General features: G+C 41.9%; 2 protein-coding genes across 3 annotated transcripts in view; both read left to right on the top strand.

Annotated features, from left to right (window-relative positions):
* Positions 1 to 3,289: 3,289 nt before the first annotated feature.
* On the top strand, positions 3,290 to 4,924 carry LOC112564854. Its single transcript, XM_025239927.1, has 2 exons — positions 3,290 to 3,740; positions 4,375 to 4,924. The coding sequence occupies exons 1-2, from the start codon at positions 3,407 to 3,409 to the stop codon at positions 4,554 to 4,556; spliced, it is 516 nt and encodes a 171-aa protein (XP_025095712.1). The 5' UTR covers positions 3,290 to 3,406; the 3' UTR covers positions 4,557 to 4,924.
* Positions 4,925 to 9,723: 4,799 nt separating this feature from the next.
* Positions 9,724 to 20,586, top strand: part of LOC112564853 — a 14,216-nt gene continuing 3,353 nt past the window's right edge. The window contains exons 1-3 of one of the 2 annotated variants that reach the window (XM_025239925.1): positions 9,736 to 10,182; positions 10,520 to 10,899; positions 11,111 to 11,455. In XM_025239925.1, the coding sequence (XP_025095710.1) occupies positions 10,145 to 10,182; positions 10,520 to 10,899; positions 11,111 to 11,277 (585 nt within the window). In that variant the 5' untranslated portion in view covers positions 9,736 to 10,144 and the 3' untranslated portion in view covers positions 11,278 to 11,455. Of the gene's footprint in view, positions 10,183 to 10,519; positions 10,900 to 11,110; positions 11,456 to 20,586 lie in introns of those variants that run through there. The other variant, XM_025239926.1, reaches the window with a different exon arrangement.

Genomic DNA, 20,586 nt, shown 5'->3' with positions numbered 1-20,586 from the left:
TAATATCCACAAGGACATGCTTCCTACTGTGCCACACGAGCTCGCACGCACTCGGCGCCAGTATAACAAAAAGAGAAACAATTGTACTCTTGATATCCTCTAAAGTGACGGACTGACAGTTCCTGTTTGGCACAAACTGTTTGTGACAGGGGTTCTCCCTACCCCCACCATCCCTCTCTTGACAACTACTACTGGTACTTTGTCACTTGTTTTCATTCTCTCCCCTGTCTCCCTCTCTGCCGCCACCCTTCCTGTCCCTGTCTTTACATCTTTATCCATGACTGTCCAGCATGCAAGATGTCTGTCGCAACTCTTTCTGCTCAGCATTATTATTGTTTCATCTGGAACCAGCAGAAACAGGATGCGTAAAAAATAAACAAATAAGCATACCCAGGGCACCATACACCAAGCAGTCATAGCTTGCTGCATTCCCGTAATTGAAAACTACATACCTGCAAAATTTGGTGGAGATTGGACAAAAGGTGTGAATATAATTGGAGGACTCTCTCATGATTGGTACCATATACACGTGTTTCATGTCTGTAGACAGCTGTTTGTGAGGAATCAGGGGAAATAACCAACGGAAGACCTGAAGAACCTAGGTTACTACCCCTGCCTCAGCTGCACGAGGGTTGTTATCTTCCACTCACATTTACGATAGCGAATAAGTGGCAAGTGACTGAAGAAGCTACAAATCTCCAAGAAAACCACTTTTTATAATTAGAAGCTAGAAGGTTTAGAACACAGAGCAAGGCTGGCTTTCTCACAAAACGGACTTTTATGTCAGGAAAAAAGCACTGAGCAATTATAAATGATTGAAATTAGAATGACATTTTTTGACATATAGTACCAATGGGTCTCGATTGATTTTTTCTGTTTAACCGAAGAATAACAGTGCAAGGATAAAGTGATGCAGTATAAAGAAATTCTGAACACGAACAACATGAATTACAAACGCATTAGGTGTTTATTGATCACTATCATGCTCGTGTTTACACTTGCACGCGAAAACAAGCGTTTCCTGGTCGTTACCTATAATTTTACATCTGCAATAAAAAATTTGATCGCCTTCACTGAGGTCATAGCCTGTCGCGGGTATGTCCTCACAGTCTGGGTTTTTAACGGACACGGAGCTGTTGCAGTCCTGTCTGATCAAACATGCGTCTGTCGAAATCCTGTCTTTTAATAGACCCGACATGGTCTGCTTTTTTTCGTTTGTTTGTTTGTTTGTTTGTTTGTTTGTTTGTTTTAAAGCAGATGTGACACAATCGATAGTCAGCGTGAGCAAGAACAACAAATAAGAACCTCCGACTCCCTCGCGGGCACAGATTCGTTGCAATGGCCATGTGCTGGTGAGACATTCCCTCGTCTTTTCCTGGATTTCCTTTACAAGGTGCGCTCGCAGCTCCGTAATTATTGTTGAATGCTAGACAGTAACTGAGTGACTCCATACTGCCATACATGCACGTCAACCCAAGTCATCTATTTTGAAATGTAGGAAATCCTTCCCATCCATACTGAACATTACATACACAATTGTAATCAATAAAAAATGGTTTGAGTCAATGTACAATATACAGACATCAGTGCTGACTATTAAGAAAATGATTTTTTTAAACTATAAGACTTTGCAAACACTTAAATCATTAACAATAATTTTTTTATCATCCAACAAATATTAATGTTCAATTATTACGAATTTCAAACTCTAGCGTTTTAAATTTTATTTTAATTGATCTGTTAATATACGTTGAATATCCATGTTTATATAAATCCGGAAATATTCTTCAACTTTTAAAATTGCCATGAATTTGAATCTCCATAAACTCGTTTTTTTTTTCTCTTTCATTTCTCTTTTCTTTTTTTATTGGTAATTGTCGCTAAGGAATAGCATTCGTACAACCGCCTTTTCATCTTTTCTTAGAATCTTGGTGTTGAGCGTTTTATTCCCACGAAATCAATGGTGTATATCAGAGAAACATGTTCTCTCACTGCCTCAAGCCAGCACACAAACAGAGAATTCATACAAGTCTGAGAGCCAGTCTTTGAACAGGAGACAGTACAGGGGAGCTAAAAAAACATCGTATACATTCTCAAGTTGTGTCCCTTTACTCGTCTGTAGCCAAACTCTTCCGGTTTTTGAGCTGGTAGACAAGACACCTGGTCATTCTGTTAAGTCACAAAATTTTGAGAGTAACAGGATGTACTGACAACTCATAGTGATTCATCTATCTGGTATCTAATAATAATAATTATAATACAAGATTTGTGTAGTGCATACTCACATTCGTAAGGAGCATGCTCTTAGCGCTTAAACAAGAACGAGACCTGGGTAACATGCGAGGGACAAAAGAACAAATATAAACGACGGAAGGATAAACAGATGTGCAGGGAAGTAGCAACATGCAGAAAAGCGAGGGTGTGACCGTATGTTGTTGTTCTGGTGACAGGAATAGTTTGAATCGATTGATCCATTTCTTACTTGTTTGATATCCCTCTTTGTTCTCCAAATGCTAAATGTGTAATAGAATTTTCAGCAAATATCGTATTCACTTGCAAAATATTGCTGTGTAATATAATTGTAATCATATTCATAAATCTGCCTTTTATACAGAGCAAACTCACGCTAATACAGGAAAGTGCATTCACACAAAAACTAGATCAATATGTAGTACGTGATGAAAGCAATGATGAGAATAAAGTGAAAAAAATCAGAGAATACAGAGGAAACAGACGCCAACAACGAAAAGTTCACTTTTAAAAAAGTCAATGCGTCCACCCATTTCCCCAAGATGACATCATCGAGGATGCAGCCGACGACAGACGAGCAGGCAGCCGGTTATATTTTTCACAAGGCAGGGAATCGACCAAAAAAACAGCATGTCAAGTCCCAGGAGTGTAAAACCATGAATATAAAATTGTCACCCATAAAGCAGCAATAATTAAGGAGAAAAGAGTGATAAAGCAATTTAAGAAAGTAACCGGTTTGTTGAGAGGGCTAAGTTATCATTTGTAACAACATAGTCGAGTTAGGTATCTGATATAAATATTTCTTATCAGTCCTTGGGTGTCACTTCGTATCATCGCGGCAAGATTAACGCTCACCTGGTCTGATACAAGGGTGCAAGTATATTGTACTCAAGGGAAAACAGCTATCATCACAACAATATATATTGACCATTTACCTTTTGACTAGGCGGTCCTCAACCTTGAACTCAGTGCTGTCGGATCATAACGGACTGCCTTTATAGCCATGTCATCGGTTGGTATTTAAGCCCCACCCACCGAGACCTGACTTTAAAGCAGTGCTGTGCGGGGAGAAGGACAACAACAGGTTGACACTATCCGTTACCAAGACCTCCAAGAAGCTGTAGAATCATTGGCATTCACGTCGACGGACTCAGAAATGTCCCCCACTACAGCAGCAGCAGCAGCAGCCGTGCTGCTTGTCGTGTGCTTGTTCTGCAAGACAGATGCATTGCCACGCAGGTCATATCGCTTCACTTGGCTGCGCACGACAACCACGACACCCGCGCCTACCACGGCACCCACAATCCCGGAATGTGTCACTGACACGGGCATTCATCTGCAAGTGGGTGAAAGCCATAAAGATTTTGGAGAAGGATGGTGCAGGATTTGCGAGTGTACCTTTGAAGGGCTGACGTGTATACATGGAGACTGTCTACCTCCTATGTGCGTGGATTATATCCGTGGAGACTGCTGCTACTACTGTCCAAACGGTGAGCATGCGCGCGCACACTCACGCGCACAAAATAAGTCAGAATATCAAAATATTAAAAGCCAGAATATTAAAATATTAAAAGCCAGAATATTAAAATAACTCACTGAATATTTATATTTTTTACTCACATCCCAGTTACACGAAAGATTTAATTTGCACTTTCGTCAGAAAATAACTCTGCCTCTTTTGTAGGCCTGTAGACATTTAATAAAATTAACTAACTTAATGACATAACAATTAATAAAAATACACAAACAATGTTGAAAAGAATTTCATAGTAAACATACATCAGTTACTCCTTACTATCTAAGGTATGTTATTATTACTTATTAATGATATCTAATTTTAAAAACTCAGTCCTAAGAGAAACTTTGTTTTCTTCGTGTTCAACTTAAGAATAAAGAAGTGTAAAGTTCGGCACAACACTGCGTTCACTGTATCAACATGTTCCATAAATCTCTATATATATATATTTTCCACAATCACAACTTATCTTAAATCGTACAATCAAACACTCACGACACAACTGATGTCTCCACTTGGATTAGTCGTTGGGCAGGTAGGCTCAGCCACCATCACTGTGCGAGCCTCGTATCACCCTCTGTGACAGTGCCTGACTATGTTTTTTCCAGGACAAAACTGCCGACTGCCATCAGGGGAGCTAATCACAGGCCCTGTGGAGCTTGACGGAATGAGTTGCAAGTGTCCTGAACAGGAATACTACCTTCCCGGCGTTCCTGCTGACCGCCACACCATCGCCATCTGCACTCCAACAACTACCATCTCCACGCCTACCATAAAGAGTGTTCTCTGAGTCACTTCCCTTTCGTACCCAATCTTAAAGAAATTTCCTTTTTTGTGTGTGTCTTAGTCAAATCTTCAAGAACATGCTAATCCTGATGGACAGATTGTCTTTTACGCGGTATTACTCTCAAAAACCTTCTCTAAACACTTCTTTGCAAAGACCGTATACGCTACAAAAATTCTGTTTTGGATGAACACTTTTCTGTAGTTTAGTCTTGAAGCAAAAATCTTATACAAAATTTCTAAGGCAGACAATTCGCTGGGGTGTGTTCCTCCAAGAACAATAAAACAGTTTATCAATGTTCCTCTGAAGGCATTGTGTGTACAAAGGAATGAATGTTCTTACAAAGTAGTAAACGTGTATTCGTGCAAAACAAAGATCATATGTTTCCACAAAGTAATAAGTGTATGTTTGTTCAAAGTAATGAGTGTGAACATGCCAACAAATAAGTGTGCATGTCGCGAACTTAAAGAAATAGAAAAGTGAGATGGAGGGAGGTTGGTAGTTAAACTGCCCAGTTCTCGTTGACTTCTCTACTAGTCCCCAGAATTGTCCTTTGGTGCTTGATGGGCCCTCCCGATGCTCTGCAGAAGACGTAGAGGTGCACAGACTGGTGATCTTCGTCATCACTTGTTGCTAGCTTCACCCTCGCAAAGAACTCGAGATGTGGTGAAGGGACTTCGAGGGCTGTTCTCGTGACTGTCTGCTAACAATAGCACGTGTCCTCTACCGTCAAACCAAGCCCTGAGACTACTGTCCAGAAGAGACGAGTGCCTTGGGTCGTGACCCGAACATCTCCAGATGAGTCTCACCACCCAAAGCAGAACGGGTACTGGTAGGATAGCAGTTACCCATACCTGTCATGAGAGAGGACTTACAGACGTCTGGGCAAATGCAAGTCGTACTGGAGCAGTCACTATACCAAGTCCCCTAGATGACCGACTGGCGAACTCGTTTGCAAGGAAGCTAGACTATCCGAAGAAACCTCCAACATCCAAAATTGTCGGCAGATATCTCTCGAGAGAAGCATGAATGAGATGTGAATCAGAGACCGTTTGGTCCTCACTGCAAGCAATCATCTTCCAGTAAGTAAATGAGGCGTCAGGTAGTGTGGTGCTAACATACTCGACTATCTTAGCACTATACTACCATATGCCCATTAATTACTACAAGGTGGCTTTCAAATGATGTAGATGTGTTCAACCCACAGGCGTCCTCCTACCGCTGTGTCAAGGCACACATTATCTTTGTCCGCGATGTTTTAAGATAAGATAATTTATCATTCGCTGCTGTTTGGCCCAATCTTCCATTCCATATGTTTACTTTCAAGAAGCGCGCTACGTGGACTGTATCCAACCAACTCACCACAGTGACGACCACCATCAGTAAATTCCAATTTCAGATACCAACCACGGCAAGGTTTGGCCATGTTCAACACAAGTCTTTTCGCTGTGCTGTTTGTCGCGTGCATGCCGGGTGCAGCAAACGCAAGGCCACGCAAGTCTCCTCGAGACGTCTGGGTGGACGTGACCACCTTCCTCACTTTTAAAAAAATCAGTGCGTCCACCCATTTCCCCAGGATGACATCATCGACGATGCAGCCGACCACACAGACGAGCAGGCAGCCGGTTATATTTCTCACACGGCAGGGAATCGACCAAAACAACAGCATGTCAAGTCCAAGGAGTGTAAAACCATGAATATAAAATTATGTCCCCCATAAAGCAGCAATAATTAAGGAGAAAAGAGTGATAAAGCAATTTAAGAAAGTAACCGGTTCGTTGAGAGGGCTAAGTTATCATTTGTAACAACATAGACGAGTTAGGTATTTGAGATAAATATTTCTTATCAGTCCTTAGGTGTCACTTCTTATCATCGCGCAAACATTAACGCTCACCTGGTCTGATATAAGGGTGCAAGTATATGTACTCAAGGGAAACAGCTATCATCACAACAATATATTGACTATTTCCTTTTGACCAGCGCGTCCTCAACCTGAACTCAGTGTTGTCGGACATACACGGATGACTTTATAGCCATGTCATCGGTTGGTATTTAAGCCCCACCCACCGGGACCTGATTTTAAAGCAGTGCTGTGCGCGAGAAGACAACAACAGTTGGCACTATCCGTTACCAAGACCTCCAGGGACGCGTTTAGAATCATTGGCATTCACTCGACGGACTTAGTAATCTCCTCCACTACAGCAGCAGCAGCAGCAGCCGTGCTGCTTGTCGTGTGCTTGTTCTGCACGACAGATGCACTGCCACGCAGGTCACCTCGCTACACTTGGCCGCAGACGACCACGACACCCACAATCCCGGGATGTGTCACTTACACGGGCATTCATCTGCAAGTGGGTGAAAGCGATAAATATTTTGGAGAAGGATGGTGCAGGATTTGCGAGTGTACCTTTGAAGGGCTGACGTGTATACCTGGAGACTGTCCACCTCCTATGTGCGTGGATTATATCCGTGGAGACTGCTGTTACTACTGTCCAAACGGTGAGCATTCGCGCACACACACGCGCACAAAATAAAAGCCAGAATATTAAAATATTAAAAGCCAGAATATTAAAATATTAAAAGCCAGAATATTAAAATAGCTCACTGAATTTTTATATTTTTACTCTCATCCCAGTTACACGAAAGATTTAATTTGCACTTTCTTTCGTCAGAAAATAACTCTGCCTCTTTTGTAGGCCTGTAGATATTTAATAAAATTAGCTAACTTCATGACATAATAATTGATAAAAGTACACAAAAAATTTTGACAAGAATTTCATAGTAAACATACACCAGTTTCTCCTTACTACTATCTAAGGTATGTTATTATTAATTATTAATGATATCTAATTTTAAAAACTCAGTCCTGAGAGAAACTTCCTTTTCTCAGCCACCATCCCTGTGCGAGCCTCGTATCACCCTCTGTGACAGTGCCCTGACTTGTTTTTTCCAGGACAAAATGCCGACTGCCATCAGGGGAGCATCACAGGCCCTGTGGAGCTTGACGGAATGAGTTGCAAGTGTCCTGAACAGGAAAATCCTACCTTCCCGGCGTTCCTGCTGACCACCACACCATCGCCATTCTCACTCCAAGAACTACCATCCCCGCCTATTGTAAAGAGTGTTCTCTGTCACTTCCCTTTCGTACCCATCTTAAAGAATTTCCTTTGTGTGTGTCGTGTCGAACATGCTAATCCTGATGGACGTTGTCTTTTACGCGGTATTACTCTCAAAAACCTTCTCTACAACACTTCTTTGCAAAAGACCGTATACGCTACAAAAATTCTGTTTTGGATGAACACTTTTCTGTAGTTTAGTCTTGAAGCAAAAATCTTATACAAGATTTCTAAGGCAGACAATACGCTGGGGTGTGTTCCTCCAAGAACAATAAAACAGGTTTATCAATGTTCATCTGAAGGCATTGTGTGTACAAAGGAATGAATGTTTTTACAAAGTATTAAGCGTGTATTCGTGCCAACAAAGATCATATGTCTCCACAGTGTATGTTGTTCCAAAGTAGTGAGTGTGAACTGCCAACAAATAAGTGTGCATGTCGAGACACTTAAAGAAACAGGAAAGTGGAAGGAGGGAGGTTGGTAGTTAAACTGCCCGTTCTCGTTGACTTCTCTACTAGTCCCAGAATTGTCCTTTGGTGCTTGATGGCCCTCCCGATGCTCTGCAGAAGACTAGAGGTGCACAGACTGATCTTCGTCATCTCTTGTTGCTAGCTTCACCTCGCAAGACTCGAGATGTGGTGAAGGACTTCGAGGGGCTGTTCACGTGACTGTCTGCTACAATTAGCACGTGTCCTCTACCGTCAACCAAGCCCTGAGACTACTGTCCAGAAGAGACGAGTGCCTTGGGTCGTGACCCGAACATCTCCAGATGAGTCTCACCATCCAAAGCAGAACGGGTACTGGTAGGATAGCAGTTACCCATACCTGTCATGAGAGAGGACTTACAGACGTCTGGGCGAATGCAAGCGTACTGGAGCAGTCACTATACCAAGTCCCCTAGATGACCGACTGGCGAACTCGTTTGCAAGGAAGCTAGACTATCCGAAGAAAACCTCCAACATCCAGAATTGTCGGCAGATATCTCTCGAGAGAAGCATGAAGGAGATGTGAATCAGAGACCGTTTTGTCTGCACCTCCACAAATTGAGCGCTCAGTAGAACTGATCTGTGCACAAAGAAACTGAGCAACATGTCATCTACACGAGTTTGAACGGTTTGCAAAATTAGCTAATTACTTTAAGTAAAGCGTCTACCTTAAACTAGTACAATCGGTACAGTTGTACTATAAGTATGCTACACTGATACTGCATACAGATAATTATAATTTGCTATGATAAAGTTACAGACCTGAATCGTCTTTGTGTCACATTTCATTCACACGCATCGTTTGTGTTTCCTTCTATCAAGATGGAAAAATGTTTCAAAGTTTTGAAGAATTTTCTTCCAAGATTTCAAAACAATCATGTGGTTAATTAAGGACACTGAAGGGTCCGTCAGGCGAACTAATCTCAACTCCAGTGGTGCGAGTCGGCATGAGATGTGCGTGTCCTCCGCAGGATTATGAGCTTCTTCCCGGCATCCCCTCCCCTGAGGACACTACCGCCATCTGTACGTCTGTCTTCATATAGTCGCAGTGCAAGGAATGGACTAAAGCTACGGACCTAGTTTAGCCTTCTTAAGATAATATTTGTTATAATATAATGATTGAAACATTGTAAAAGTCTGTCATTTATGACTGTGAATGTCACTGATTCTTCATTCAAATTTGAAGGCAACGGTTATAAAAATCAAACGACTACATGTTAGCTATTACTTGACTTATCTTTGGTACCTAGGATTGATTGTACTACATCGGTTACGACTTGTTATAATAAAGTTACACACCTAAATTTTCTATGTGTGTCTGTCTTTACGGATCATGAATGTGTGTGTATTATCTCTGTGAATTAATATTCATACTTATCCATGTAAAATAAAATAACCCACTCATGGAATTATGTAAATTATGTGACTATTTCATCCTTAGCCTCCTAATGTTGAGTGTTTACAAACCAAGAGGAGATCCTGTTCTATAAATAGCAATGACGTCGTGCACGCGCCCCAAGACTTTAGCCAATCCGCTCGTGCAGATGCCAAGCCCCTGACCTCAGTCTTCTCAGTTCTTATCTCATTTTCTCACAGCCACCTGTTTGTCTCAGTCGCACTAGTGGACCTGGCCGCACTTTTAACTGCTGTTACTACAGATTTACTTCAACTGAATGAAACTAAGGACAACTACATCTGTGACACAGCGACGACTATCGCCGTCAGTAAATAAACACACCCGGAGGAACCACACGTCCATTGTCCGCCATGATTCTCTTTGTCGCGATGCTTGCAAGCTTGACCTGTCCATCAGTTGGAGGGCAGCAGATGACCACTACGCCACCGATCACCCAACCCCTGTCCTGTCTCACTGACACAGGAAAACACGTGATGTTGGGTCACAGTCTGACAGAAGGGTGTCGCACATGTGATTGTACTTACCATGGACTAAACTGTATGTACATGGACTGTCTACCTCCCATGTGCGTGGACTATGTCACCAGAGACGGATGCTGCTACACCTGTCCCACGGTGAGTTGATGAAACCTTTAAACTTCATTTTAGAAAAAAAAATTACTTGTCTATATTTTAAAACAATTGCATCACATTTTCAGTACACAATGTCTAGTTCTTTACACCAATAAGTAGTAAAGACTTTTAAAATTAAATTTTACTCGTAGATACGACGCAATATATCTTATTCCTTAACAAAAGTCCCTTTTCACCCTTCGATATTGTTACATTGTTGACCATTCGATTATAATAATAGGCAATGAAAGTTTTCTAAATTTAGTTCTATGGCCTGATTTTCTTTAATTAATATTAGCACTACAACAGAGTTAACTGAAAACTGTTATTTATATTTCAGGGCAAAACTGTCGAATACCGTCAGGAGAGATAATCACAGACCCGGTGGAGCGAGATGGAATGAGGTGCGAGTGTCCAAGACAGAGCTACTCCTTACCTGGTGTTCCTTCTGCGATCTACTCTACCGCTATTTGCACTCCCACCTCCACCATCCCAGTGACAACAACAACAACCCACTATGGCTACCAACGACGCCGTTTGGCTGTGTTACTGATGATGGGAGGCACATACCACTCGGTCAGAGTGTCACGGACCTGGAGCCTGGCGCGTGCCGTATCTGCGAGTGTGGACGGGAGGGACTTAATTGCATGTACGGGGACTGCCTGGCTCCCATGTGCGTAGATTACGTCAGATCCGGCTGCTGTTACAGGTGTCCCAACGGTCAGTATAGACTAAGTTTCCTCTCTTCACAACTCACCTTGTCCTTGTTAAAACATATGACTGATTTACATACTAACTTGAACAGACAGACAGACTGACAGACAGACTGACAGACTGACTGACAGACTGACTGACAGACTGACAGACTGACTGACTGACTGACTGAAAGTCACAAAGTAACTGAGTAACTGAGTAACTTATTACATTACAGGAAAAAACTGTCGACTTCCGTCAGGAGAGATAATCTCAGCTCCAGTGGAACGAGACGGCATGAGATGCGAGTGTCCTCCTCAGGACCGAGGCCTGCCCGGAGCTCCCTCAGCTTCGCACACTACCGCCATCTGTACACCCAGGACCACAATCCCTATTGTCGGATAGTCAACCTGCATGGAATAGTTTAAAGTTAAGGGGTTTGTTAACCCTTATTAAAATTATATCTGGAGGGTACTGAACTTGAAACATTTAAAACCGTAAATGTTGTTGATTCTTTATTTAAAATGTAAACATTTATGCTTCACGAGCTTTTACTTTACCGATTTCTGTTAGAGACATGAAACAGGATAAACGCTACGTAGCCATTGGGTTGATGTACCAACTGTATCATGGATACTCACATGAATAGTATTAAAATTCGCGTATGAAGTCTTAGACCTCAAGGGTTGGTACTTTTTGCATTCACCATGCCTTTGTGTTTTGCTGCTGTCTGAAGGGAATTGTATATTGAAGTCGAATAATTATGTTTGTGGGTTGGTTGGAGGTAGGGTGACAATGTTCTGTTGGCTGAATAGTGAGCAATTGTGAATGAAGAGGCAATTCAATTTTTGTATTGAATGAGAAGGCAGCTTATGAGCACATAGATATATATACTAGGATCACGTGGCGCTGACTAGGGTTCGGGTGGTAGGGGTGGGGTAGGAGGGTGTGTGATGGTTTCGGGCGCTCACGAGAGGATGTGTGTCTGCATGTTGTCTGATGAATTTCTTGTGAGTGCTTTTAGTGGAAATATTTTATCTGGAATGAGAGATTGTCTTCTTTTGCGTTTAGTATCTATTTTTGTTGATCTGAGGCTCATTACATTGTTTAGTGGCGGGCCATTCTGGGTGAGCTTACTTTCATTGCCCATAACATTTAATGTCGAGTGAATAGTCACGTCTGTTGGGAGGATTATAGATGGTATAATAGGCAGTGTATTGACGTGCAGAGCTACAGTCGGATTTTGATTGATATGCACGTGGTGAGTTTCTGGTTCATTGAGCAGGCTTCAGACATCAACAACGCGGTACACTGAGCGCTTGATAGAGATTTAAACTTTGTGTTAATGTGGAAAGTTCGATGAAGAACAAAACACGATGGTAACGATAGCAAAGTGAAAGACGAAGAAGAGACGAGATTAACGTCGCGACGAAAAAGAACTAAAAAAGAAACTAGAAAATATGTCGATCTATAAAGGACATGTAATTGCATCAGATAAATAAGATTTCGTATTAGTGCCAGACACTTTACGTCCATGTCCTATGCAGGGACGGGTGTTACAGTATCTAGTGACAGAGACATGTGTAAGGTGACATTGTCAATCTTGTCGGAGTAACGCTTTACAGTTAATGCCCGTGTAGCCATAATCTCGTCTGTTTAATAACTGATACGTAAGGCGATGAGCAGAAGAGAGCAAGAACAAAGAAAGTAAGTAAACTACAGTTTTCATGATTGTTGTTCCAACGTTTAATGATGACCTGAACGGGTTGTTCAGCGGAGATGTGCCCCATACACGCGGGGGCTGGATTGAGGCAACATTAGGCGAAAGGTAGTAGAGGATAGTCCTATTGTGGGTGGTGGTAAGAGCAAGTCGAGAAGTGCTCGTGAAAGTCTGTAATAAAGGTTGATAATAAAGTAGTGGTATCGATTTGATAACCAAATAATGGGGGTTGCTGACGAGAAATTGACGAAGACGTGGAGCAGGGTGAGTTCGATGAGCGGCCTTTGTTGAAAGCTCATCTGACACACTCGGGGTCTGTCTTGGGTAGAGGTTCAGGCTTTCTCTCTGGAGATGGTGCAGAGTTCACGCAGTAATGATGGTCGTGTATTCAAAGACTTGATATCGGTCTAGTTCTTGGTGCTTCTGCAGACGCTTAAGAGTCCAGATGATAGATCTCCGTCGGGTGTGTGAGCGTGACAAGTGTGGGTAAATTGTACGTAGGACATTAAGAGAAAAGTATGGATGTGGGAGTTGAGCGGAAGGAGGTGCGGTGATAACACTATTGTCGCGACTTGCTGTGGGATCTGTGTAGAGCAGCAACAATCCGTAGGGGGTCCAACACACGACGCAGAAAGCTACATACTAGTTTCATTCTTAAAAATCTGTGGGGGAAGAAAAACAGGGACGGCTATTTCGTTAGTGCTTTGAGGTTGTAATGGGATCGTGATTGAAGGTGAGCGCGAAGAATGTAATTCTCATTTCAGCGTCCGTTGTGTCCTTGTAGGTCAGGGTCGTAATTTATATGATAGATTGGCAAGACCTGTAGATATGCAGCGTAGGAACTTTGTGGTTATCATAACGGGTGAGGCAGCGGTAATGCCTGAGACATTGTAGTTGTGCTACCACCGCGGCGGCAATGAAAATAGTTACCCAGAGGCTATGAAGGCGGGTGGGAGTAAGTACCAGGAGGGATGCGCGATTAATCGCCAGTGGGCTTAAGGGGAGAAAGGTATAGGCGATTTCATTGGTGGTCTGAGTTCAGGCCAGGTATCTGTGTCACGGGGATGAAAGTAGATGTGAGAAGACGGAGACTATATCTGCTTCACGTACTTCGCTATGGCTAGTGTGTGTGGAATATTGATCAGGCGTGTAGAACAGGCTTGCTGTTTAGCGTGAGTGTGCCTAGGTAAGGCATCTGTTCGGAATCGAAGATGCTCTAGTTGTCTGTACACGCTAGTAAAACTTATCGTCAGCAGAAATTCAATCTGTCCTGAAGAAACAGTGAGTGTTATGGTGGAGGTGCTTTTACGCCAACGGACACACAACAAGCATCTTCAAATTATGTTAATTTAAATAAATTACATTATGTTATTATAGCTTGAGTAGCAAAGAGTGATGAGTACTTTCAGTGGCCAAAATACCTGAAGTTTCAATAGTTCTTACATTGATAGGACAAAACTGTCAACTCCTACAGAGATTATGAGTCATATCCGGTGGTGCGAGGGCATGAGATGTGAGTGGTCACGGGTATTACGACATTCCAGGCTTTCCGATGAGGAATTACGCGTGTTCGCGCTACAATAGTCGCTGCATGGAATGGAGAAACTACGGACCTTGTTTAGTTTCTTTGAGATAATGAGTTTTTAAGTATAGAGATTTTAGATGACTTGTAAGGTTCAATTTAAATTGTGATTTACGAATTCTCTATTCAAGCGGTGAGTAAACGTTGGTGGTGCTAGAGGTCAGAGTACGGTACGACGAAGTAAGCACTATTCCTGCGTACCTAGCGCTTGATTGTACTACAGAGTCGTTAAGAATGTTACATAATAAGTTACAGACCTAATTTGTTTTGTGTTCACATTATTCACGGATTGTTTTGTTTGCTGTTGATTTGGATGGAAAATTATGCTATAGGCTGTAAGAATTGGGTCTGTCAGTACTGGATTTATTTTTTTTATGAGGGACATGGCGGTGTTGTTAGATTGATATGTGCGTCTGTACTATGGTTTGTTTGGGTCGGTGTAGAATAAAAAAGATAATTGGACAAACACACTTTCTTTCTCTCTTCTCTTGTGTGCACATCACAAGTTTAGCGTCTAGTAGAAGTGACTGGTCAAGAGAAGACTGAGCCATTCACACTCATCTTCGTTCGGTGTTGACTACACAATATACTTCATAGTTTCTCATGTGAGAAAGAATAACTTTGTTAAGTTGCTTTTCTTAGGATTTCCTTCTTTCGAAAGCTATTCCATGTGTTTCTGTTGTAAGGTAACCACGGGATTGGAGCTCACCAGATTGTAGTCCGCCAAGCAGAAAAGAGAGTAAGCCAGTGAAGATCAAATGAAGCTTCCTGGGGACAAAAGGGAGCGCCAGTAGAACTGCGACAACCACGGTGAAAAGATTGAAGGATGATGAATCGAAGCTAGGATATTCATGTTAATCTGGTTTGTCGGAGCTGGAATTGCATTATTAAAGAGAGAGGTGAGTATTGGAGATCGACGATGCAAGATTATTTATTATGTGAAGTTTTAAACTTTTATTCGATGGATTATTTTTAGTGAACAAAGGGAGAATTTCGACCGCTGGTTTATTTTTTTGTTTTTAATTTTTTTTTTGTATAGATACTTTAAGTCACAAAGTATAGTTCGTTATAGGGATGTTATTAGAAAAATTCATAGTTTCCGTCAGAGGATACTATCTCCAGTAGAACGAGACGAGAGGCATGAGATGTGATGTGTGTTCCGCAGACCGAGCTGCTGAGCTCATAGCTTGCACACTAGATCTGGTAACCCGACCCAATCGTATTGTCGGGTAGCATAGGTGACAGGACGTTACAGTCTCATTTCAAAATTGTCACTACATGTTATCTATTGTGTCATGCTAGTTTGCGTGTTTACTAGACTGATAATATAGTCAGATTGACAGAGGCAGAGAATAGGTAAATACAGTTATCATTTGATTATTTGTCACCTGCAATGACGATCAAGCGAGTGGTGTATGGCTTTGCTCAGCTGTAGGTGAATTTGTTTCAGTGATCAACTTGTCTAAGTTTTCCAAGATATTTACATCATAACGGATCCACATGTTACAGGAAGTTAGTGAGTGAATTGTGCTTTTGTAGTTCGGAGCAGTTCAAAGTCTGTAAAAGTAATAGAGTAGTGGGGTCGATTGACACTAACATGTTCTGACAGAAATTGACACATGTGACCAGGTAGGCAGGACATTACATCTACGCTTGTAAGGCAATATGCCCGTTGCTGTGTCTAGTAGGGTTAGCAGTTCTCCATAATTAGAGGTTTAAGCAGAATATCTGTGTGGTCTCGCGCTGTTTTTCATTTGTCTTACGGACATTTGAGATGGCTGATCTCTCTTACAGACTTCATGTTGACTCGTGGTGCACACAAGAGGAGCAGAGAGGAATCAAGACTGCGGTGGATAGTAGTAACAGAAAAGAAAGAAAGTAAATCGCTATGAAGATTGAAAAGTAATGAGTGTTTGACTTTTAAAAATTGCTTAGAGTAGGAATTTAGAGGACATATGTGTGGTGTTATGAGACAACCCCTGGACGCTAAATACAACAGCGACATAGTTTCATTGTAACAAACCAGTGGCAGGATGGAGGAACTAGCTGATTTTAGAGCAATCGGGGGTTACATGAATCACCAGGATCGTCGGTTGTGCTCTTTGGAGTTTACTTGACCTTAGAAGAGCCACAAAGGTAAGAGAGCACCACGTCAAAGTGGGAAATGCACCCAGACGCCTTGACACAGGATGCGTGTGCCAATGGGTAAACAAAGTCCCTAGGGGAGAGCCTGTGCATCGCGGATAGTGTAGAGTGTCGGTGTAGGATAATTGTGCAGTGCGCGCTGAGTGTTAGTCCCCATGTTGTGCGTCATCAGACAAAACTGTGTTAGTGAAGTGTCGTAACGGTCCAGTATTGAAGTTTCTTGACAACTAACCCTAGGCCTGACAGTAGAAAGTTTGTGGTCATTGCTTTTGACCCGAAGCGCATTTTCATGAGTATTTCTCATTGAGAAGGTTATTAAATTACATATTGATACGTCGAGTAAAACAGAGGCGTAGCGAGCAGTCAGATGAAAGGGAGTATTAGAGTGGCAAGATGAATGAGTTCAAGTAGCTTCTTATCTTAAGAAGAACTGTCACTTCAGTAGAGAAGATAATCTATTGTCGGGTGCGAGGCGGCATGAGATGCCGAGTGTTCCAGCTGTCTCAATTAGTCGCCCTGCATGCAATGGACTTCACTACGCTTGTTTGGTCTTCTTGAGATATCATTCCAATCATAAGAGGTTGAATCATTGGTAAAGGTTTGTCGATTAATGAATGTCGTTTGATTCCATGTCAGAAGCGTGAAGAAACGGTTGATGTGCTTACGAGGTAGCAAGCACGGTCCAAGAGTAGGCGCTCTTCTGAGTACTAGGGCTGGATGTACTCAGTCGGTTACGATTTGCTGATAATACAAGTGACGACGCCGAAGACTCGAATTGTTTTGGTGTCACATTTTCTTCACGAGTCGTGTTGTGTTTGGTGAGTCTGTCGAAATTATTATACGGTGTTGTAAGAGTTGTCTTCAAAATTGCGATTTTTTTGTAAGGACACTGAGAAGTATAAGACTGATGATTGTGGGTTTCTGCAGGGACTGATTGGTTTCTCTGTTGTGTCGAAAAAAATAAAAAGTAAATTACAGCACACAACTGCTCACGCGTTGCTTTGACATTTTTAACCAAATGTTGAATATTACATGTAGTAAAACAAGATCTTGTAGAAATTTTTTTTTTTTCTGATCAATTGGTTGTGTGAGAGGACTAAGAAAGTACGGCGTTTTAGGTATCTAAATTCCAGGAAAAATGCCGACCTCGTCAAGGGGAATATTGTCAATCAGTGGCAAGGGGAGGATAGAATGTGCTTTCCCGATTGCCGGTGTTATAAGGGGGAAAATTGTGAACAAATTTAATGAAGCCGCCCGTCTTTATGATTCAATGGATATTTTTTTAACTAGAGTTGTAAAAGATTTCTTATCTTATGTATTTTGTTATTTTACAACTTGGTGCGATTCCCTAAGTGGGCATCTGTCTTACTTTAACCTTTACTGGTGAATTTAATGGTAGTGGGGTGAAGGAGTGTGAGCTTGGGGAGGACACCCTGACATGGCAAGTAACGATCATCGAGCACAATACTACGATAACAAACACACTTCCACACTAATTCTAAGTGTAGACATGTTACAGACTGAAGTTTGGCCTGCATGCTTTTTTATTGCTGAATGCTATGTATAATGAAGAAGACAGCGCGAGAGAAAATAGATTTTCCACTATGGAGTGATACTACCATCGTACGAGAATATCAAGCTCCCCTTAAATACTAATATGTTCTGACTGATAGTTATAGTGACGGAGACACATTTGTTTCAAATTTAACATGTGTTAACTGAAGAGCCAGGTGAACTTGCTAGAGCTAAGAGTATGTGATACCGTTTAGATGACTAGATTATGCATGTGAAACAACTATTTTGTTTTGTTCAATTAAGATTGGTACTGCGGGTGTTGTAGCTCCTACCCCCTAAATGCATTGTGGTTCAAGTATGTCAACAATAAAATAACATTAGAATCAAATACAAGGTTAAGTTTTCGCTGTTCTCTTCTTTTTCAACGACTTTTTCTTTTTTATAGGTCGACGTGAATCCTCCTATCCTGCTCAAAAGACGAGCGCTGTTCTTTTGGGTGGGTTTGTTTGTTGTTTTTTTTTGTGTGGTTTCGTACCTACCATAGACACTCGGCGTAGTTAAAACTGCCGAGAAAGGTTTCTTGCAAATATGCAGATAATCGGGACATGGGGATGGAAGATTCTGCAAACATTCGGTTTTTGACGGGGCTAGAGGTTTGGGTCTCCAATGCCTGGGCTGGGTAGTGCAGCAAGATGTGAAGTCGGTCTGGCTAGTGCATAAGTTTGGTGCACACCAAGTGGGTCTGGACGGCAATAGGAGCGCGCCTTGCGTACATAGAGATTGATAAATGGACATAACTCGATGGTTGTTTGCTCTTGCATGTTCGAGCTGCCCAATAAATTCTAGATAGTAGGTAGCGTAAAAATTGAATATTTGTTTAGAGACGATGGATTTGTATGTTGCCAGCTCTTAGTATATACTTCTGTGATGCAGGCTACATCTTTTGTGTACGCACTTAGACAGAGGATAAGAGATGATTAAAGATGCTGGGGATGACAGCGAGAAATCATTGTGTTTATAGCACAGTGTAGTGCTTGTCAAACTAGGCTACCTCTCACTAAAAAATTTTGTTTAGCATAGGCAAGATAATCGTCTCAATGTGTAAGAGAACGCCAAGTTGGCAAATATCAAAGTGACGAAGACACATTCTCAAAATCTGTCTGAAACAGTCGCGTGTGTATTTGCGAGATATGAAGGCCACGAAAGGCAGAGGAGTGGGGGCAGATGAATGACAGAATGGACGATTTGCAATAGGAGTACAAGAAAAATGATGTAGACTCAAAAAGATTGTAGGACACTAGCTGAATATATTTTGGAAAATTATGAATAATAGGGTATTTTTACTTATGTCGGTCCTTAACAATCAGAGGTTTCTACGTTAAGATTTCAGGTGCTGAATGTAGGGATGATAAAGGGCTTCTAATAAACTCACCTGGCTACCATCATGTTTAGGTGCTTTAGGATGAGGATTTAAACAGGAATTAATATCTATAAAAGTTCGTAAGTCGTTCTAATAAAGGTTCAGGATGCCAGTCGTCTTCTTTCTATTGCCGCAGAAAGGAATGTGGAGCTACAACGAACCGGCTGGGAATTAGCTGACGACCACGGCAGCAAAGGAAGAGGACAGGATTTATGGAGTGGGCACAATGGAGCCTCGCATGAAGACCTGTGTCGCATTCTTCTGCTTGTGGCAGTTTCTTACTGTATGGAAGGAGAGCGGCTACAGAATCGAATGCCCAAGACGTGCAAAGAATCTTAAAGGACAGCGCAGACTACGAATTGCCCAACCAATTACAATCGGGCAAAACCTACGAAGATAGTGCAAACAGGAATGGTAATCTTACAGACGGGAAACGGTGAGGTGCGAGAAGTTACGAATCGGTTGTTACAGGAAGTTGTGATGTCTAGATGCAAACTGAGACGTAGTGAACAAAGAGTGTTAAATGTTACCTGCTATGTGTGTCGACTATGTTCAACTAGTGGGCCTGTTGTCTTCCTGTCGAAGTAACATTCCACTCTTCTTCAAAAGATTTTTAGTTGCCATGATGATCGTTGTGAATGTACTCTGCTGGCTTTAATGGTTTTTGGATACAGTGAAAGTCATGTACTGCAATTTAGAAGTGATCATGAAGAGTAAGTTCATCCTCCCTTGAGCACTTTGCAATATGGACACATCTACAAACGAATCTCAGATCAAAGTGTTGGGGAATTCTCCACGATCGTTGTAAGGGGCATAAATCATGTACAACGATTGTACCATTTCGTGAGACTTAGAACTAGGTTCCGAAGTTCAAGCGGCTTAATTTGGTTTGTTGGCGCATCACTGAGGACTTCTGTGAAGAAATGTCCTCAGATCGAATTGAGAAGAAGGGTGGGCAAGGTGACCAGAGGAAGAGATGACCGAACCGAGGGTCAGGTTCAGCAGGATTCGCTCTGGCTAATTTTTTTCAGATCGAACTGATTCGTTGTTTGACGCCTTTGCGGTAAAAGTGTTTTAGTTAGGCTTCTAGGATGATATTTAATAGCTACTCTTGTACTGTTGGTCGACAGATACACGCTATTTAATGCCTCCTGGCTTGTTCGCTTAAACAAGACTGATGGTTTTCATGTTAGTGGTAACTTTTTGAATCTGTTGAACTAAGTACTGACAGTTGACGAAGCATTTGATGACTTCTACGTGATCCGATAAAGGCATTGTAGTGTTCGGGGATATGAGAGGAGGTCTGGAGCGTGGAGCGAAGTGGCCTGGATT

The sequence above is a fragment of the Pomacea canaliculata genome, linkage group LG5 (genome assembly GCF_003073045.1).
Source record: "Pomacea canaliculata isolate SZHN2017 linkage group LG5, ASM307304v1, whole genome shotgun sequence".
Lineage (NCBI taxonomy): Eukaryota > Metazoa > Mollusca > Gastropoda > Architaenioglossa > Ampullariidae > Pomacea > Pomacea canaliculata.
The sequence above is the reverse complement of the archived record's forward strand: the minus strand, read 5'-3'. Positions and strand labels throughout refer to the sequence as shown.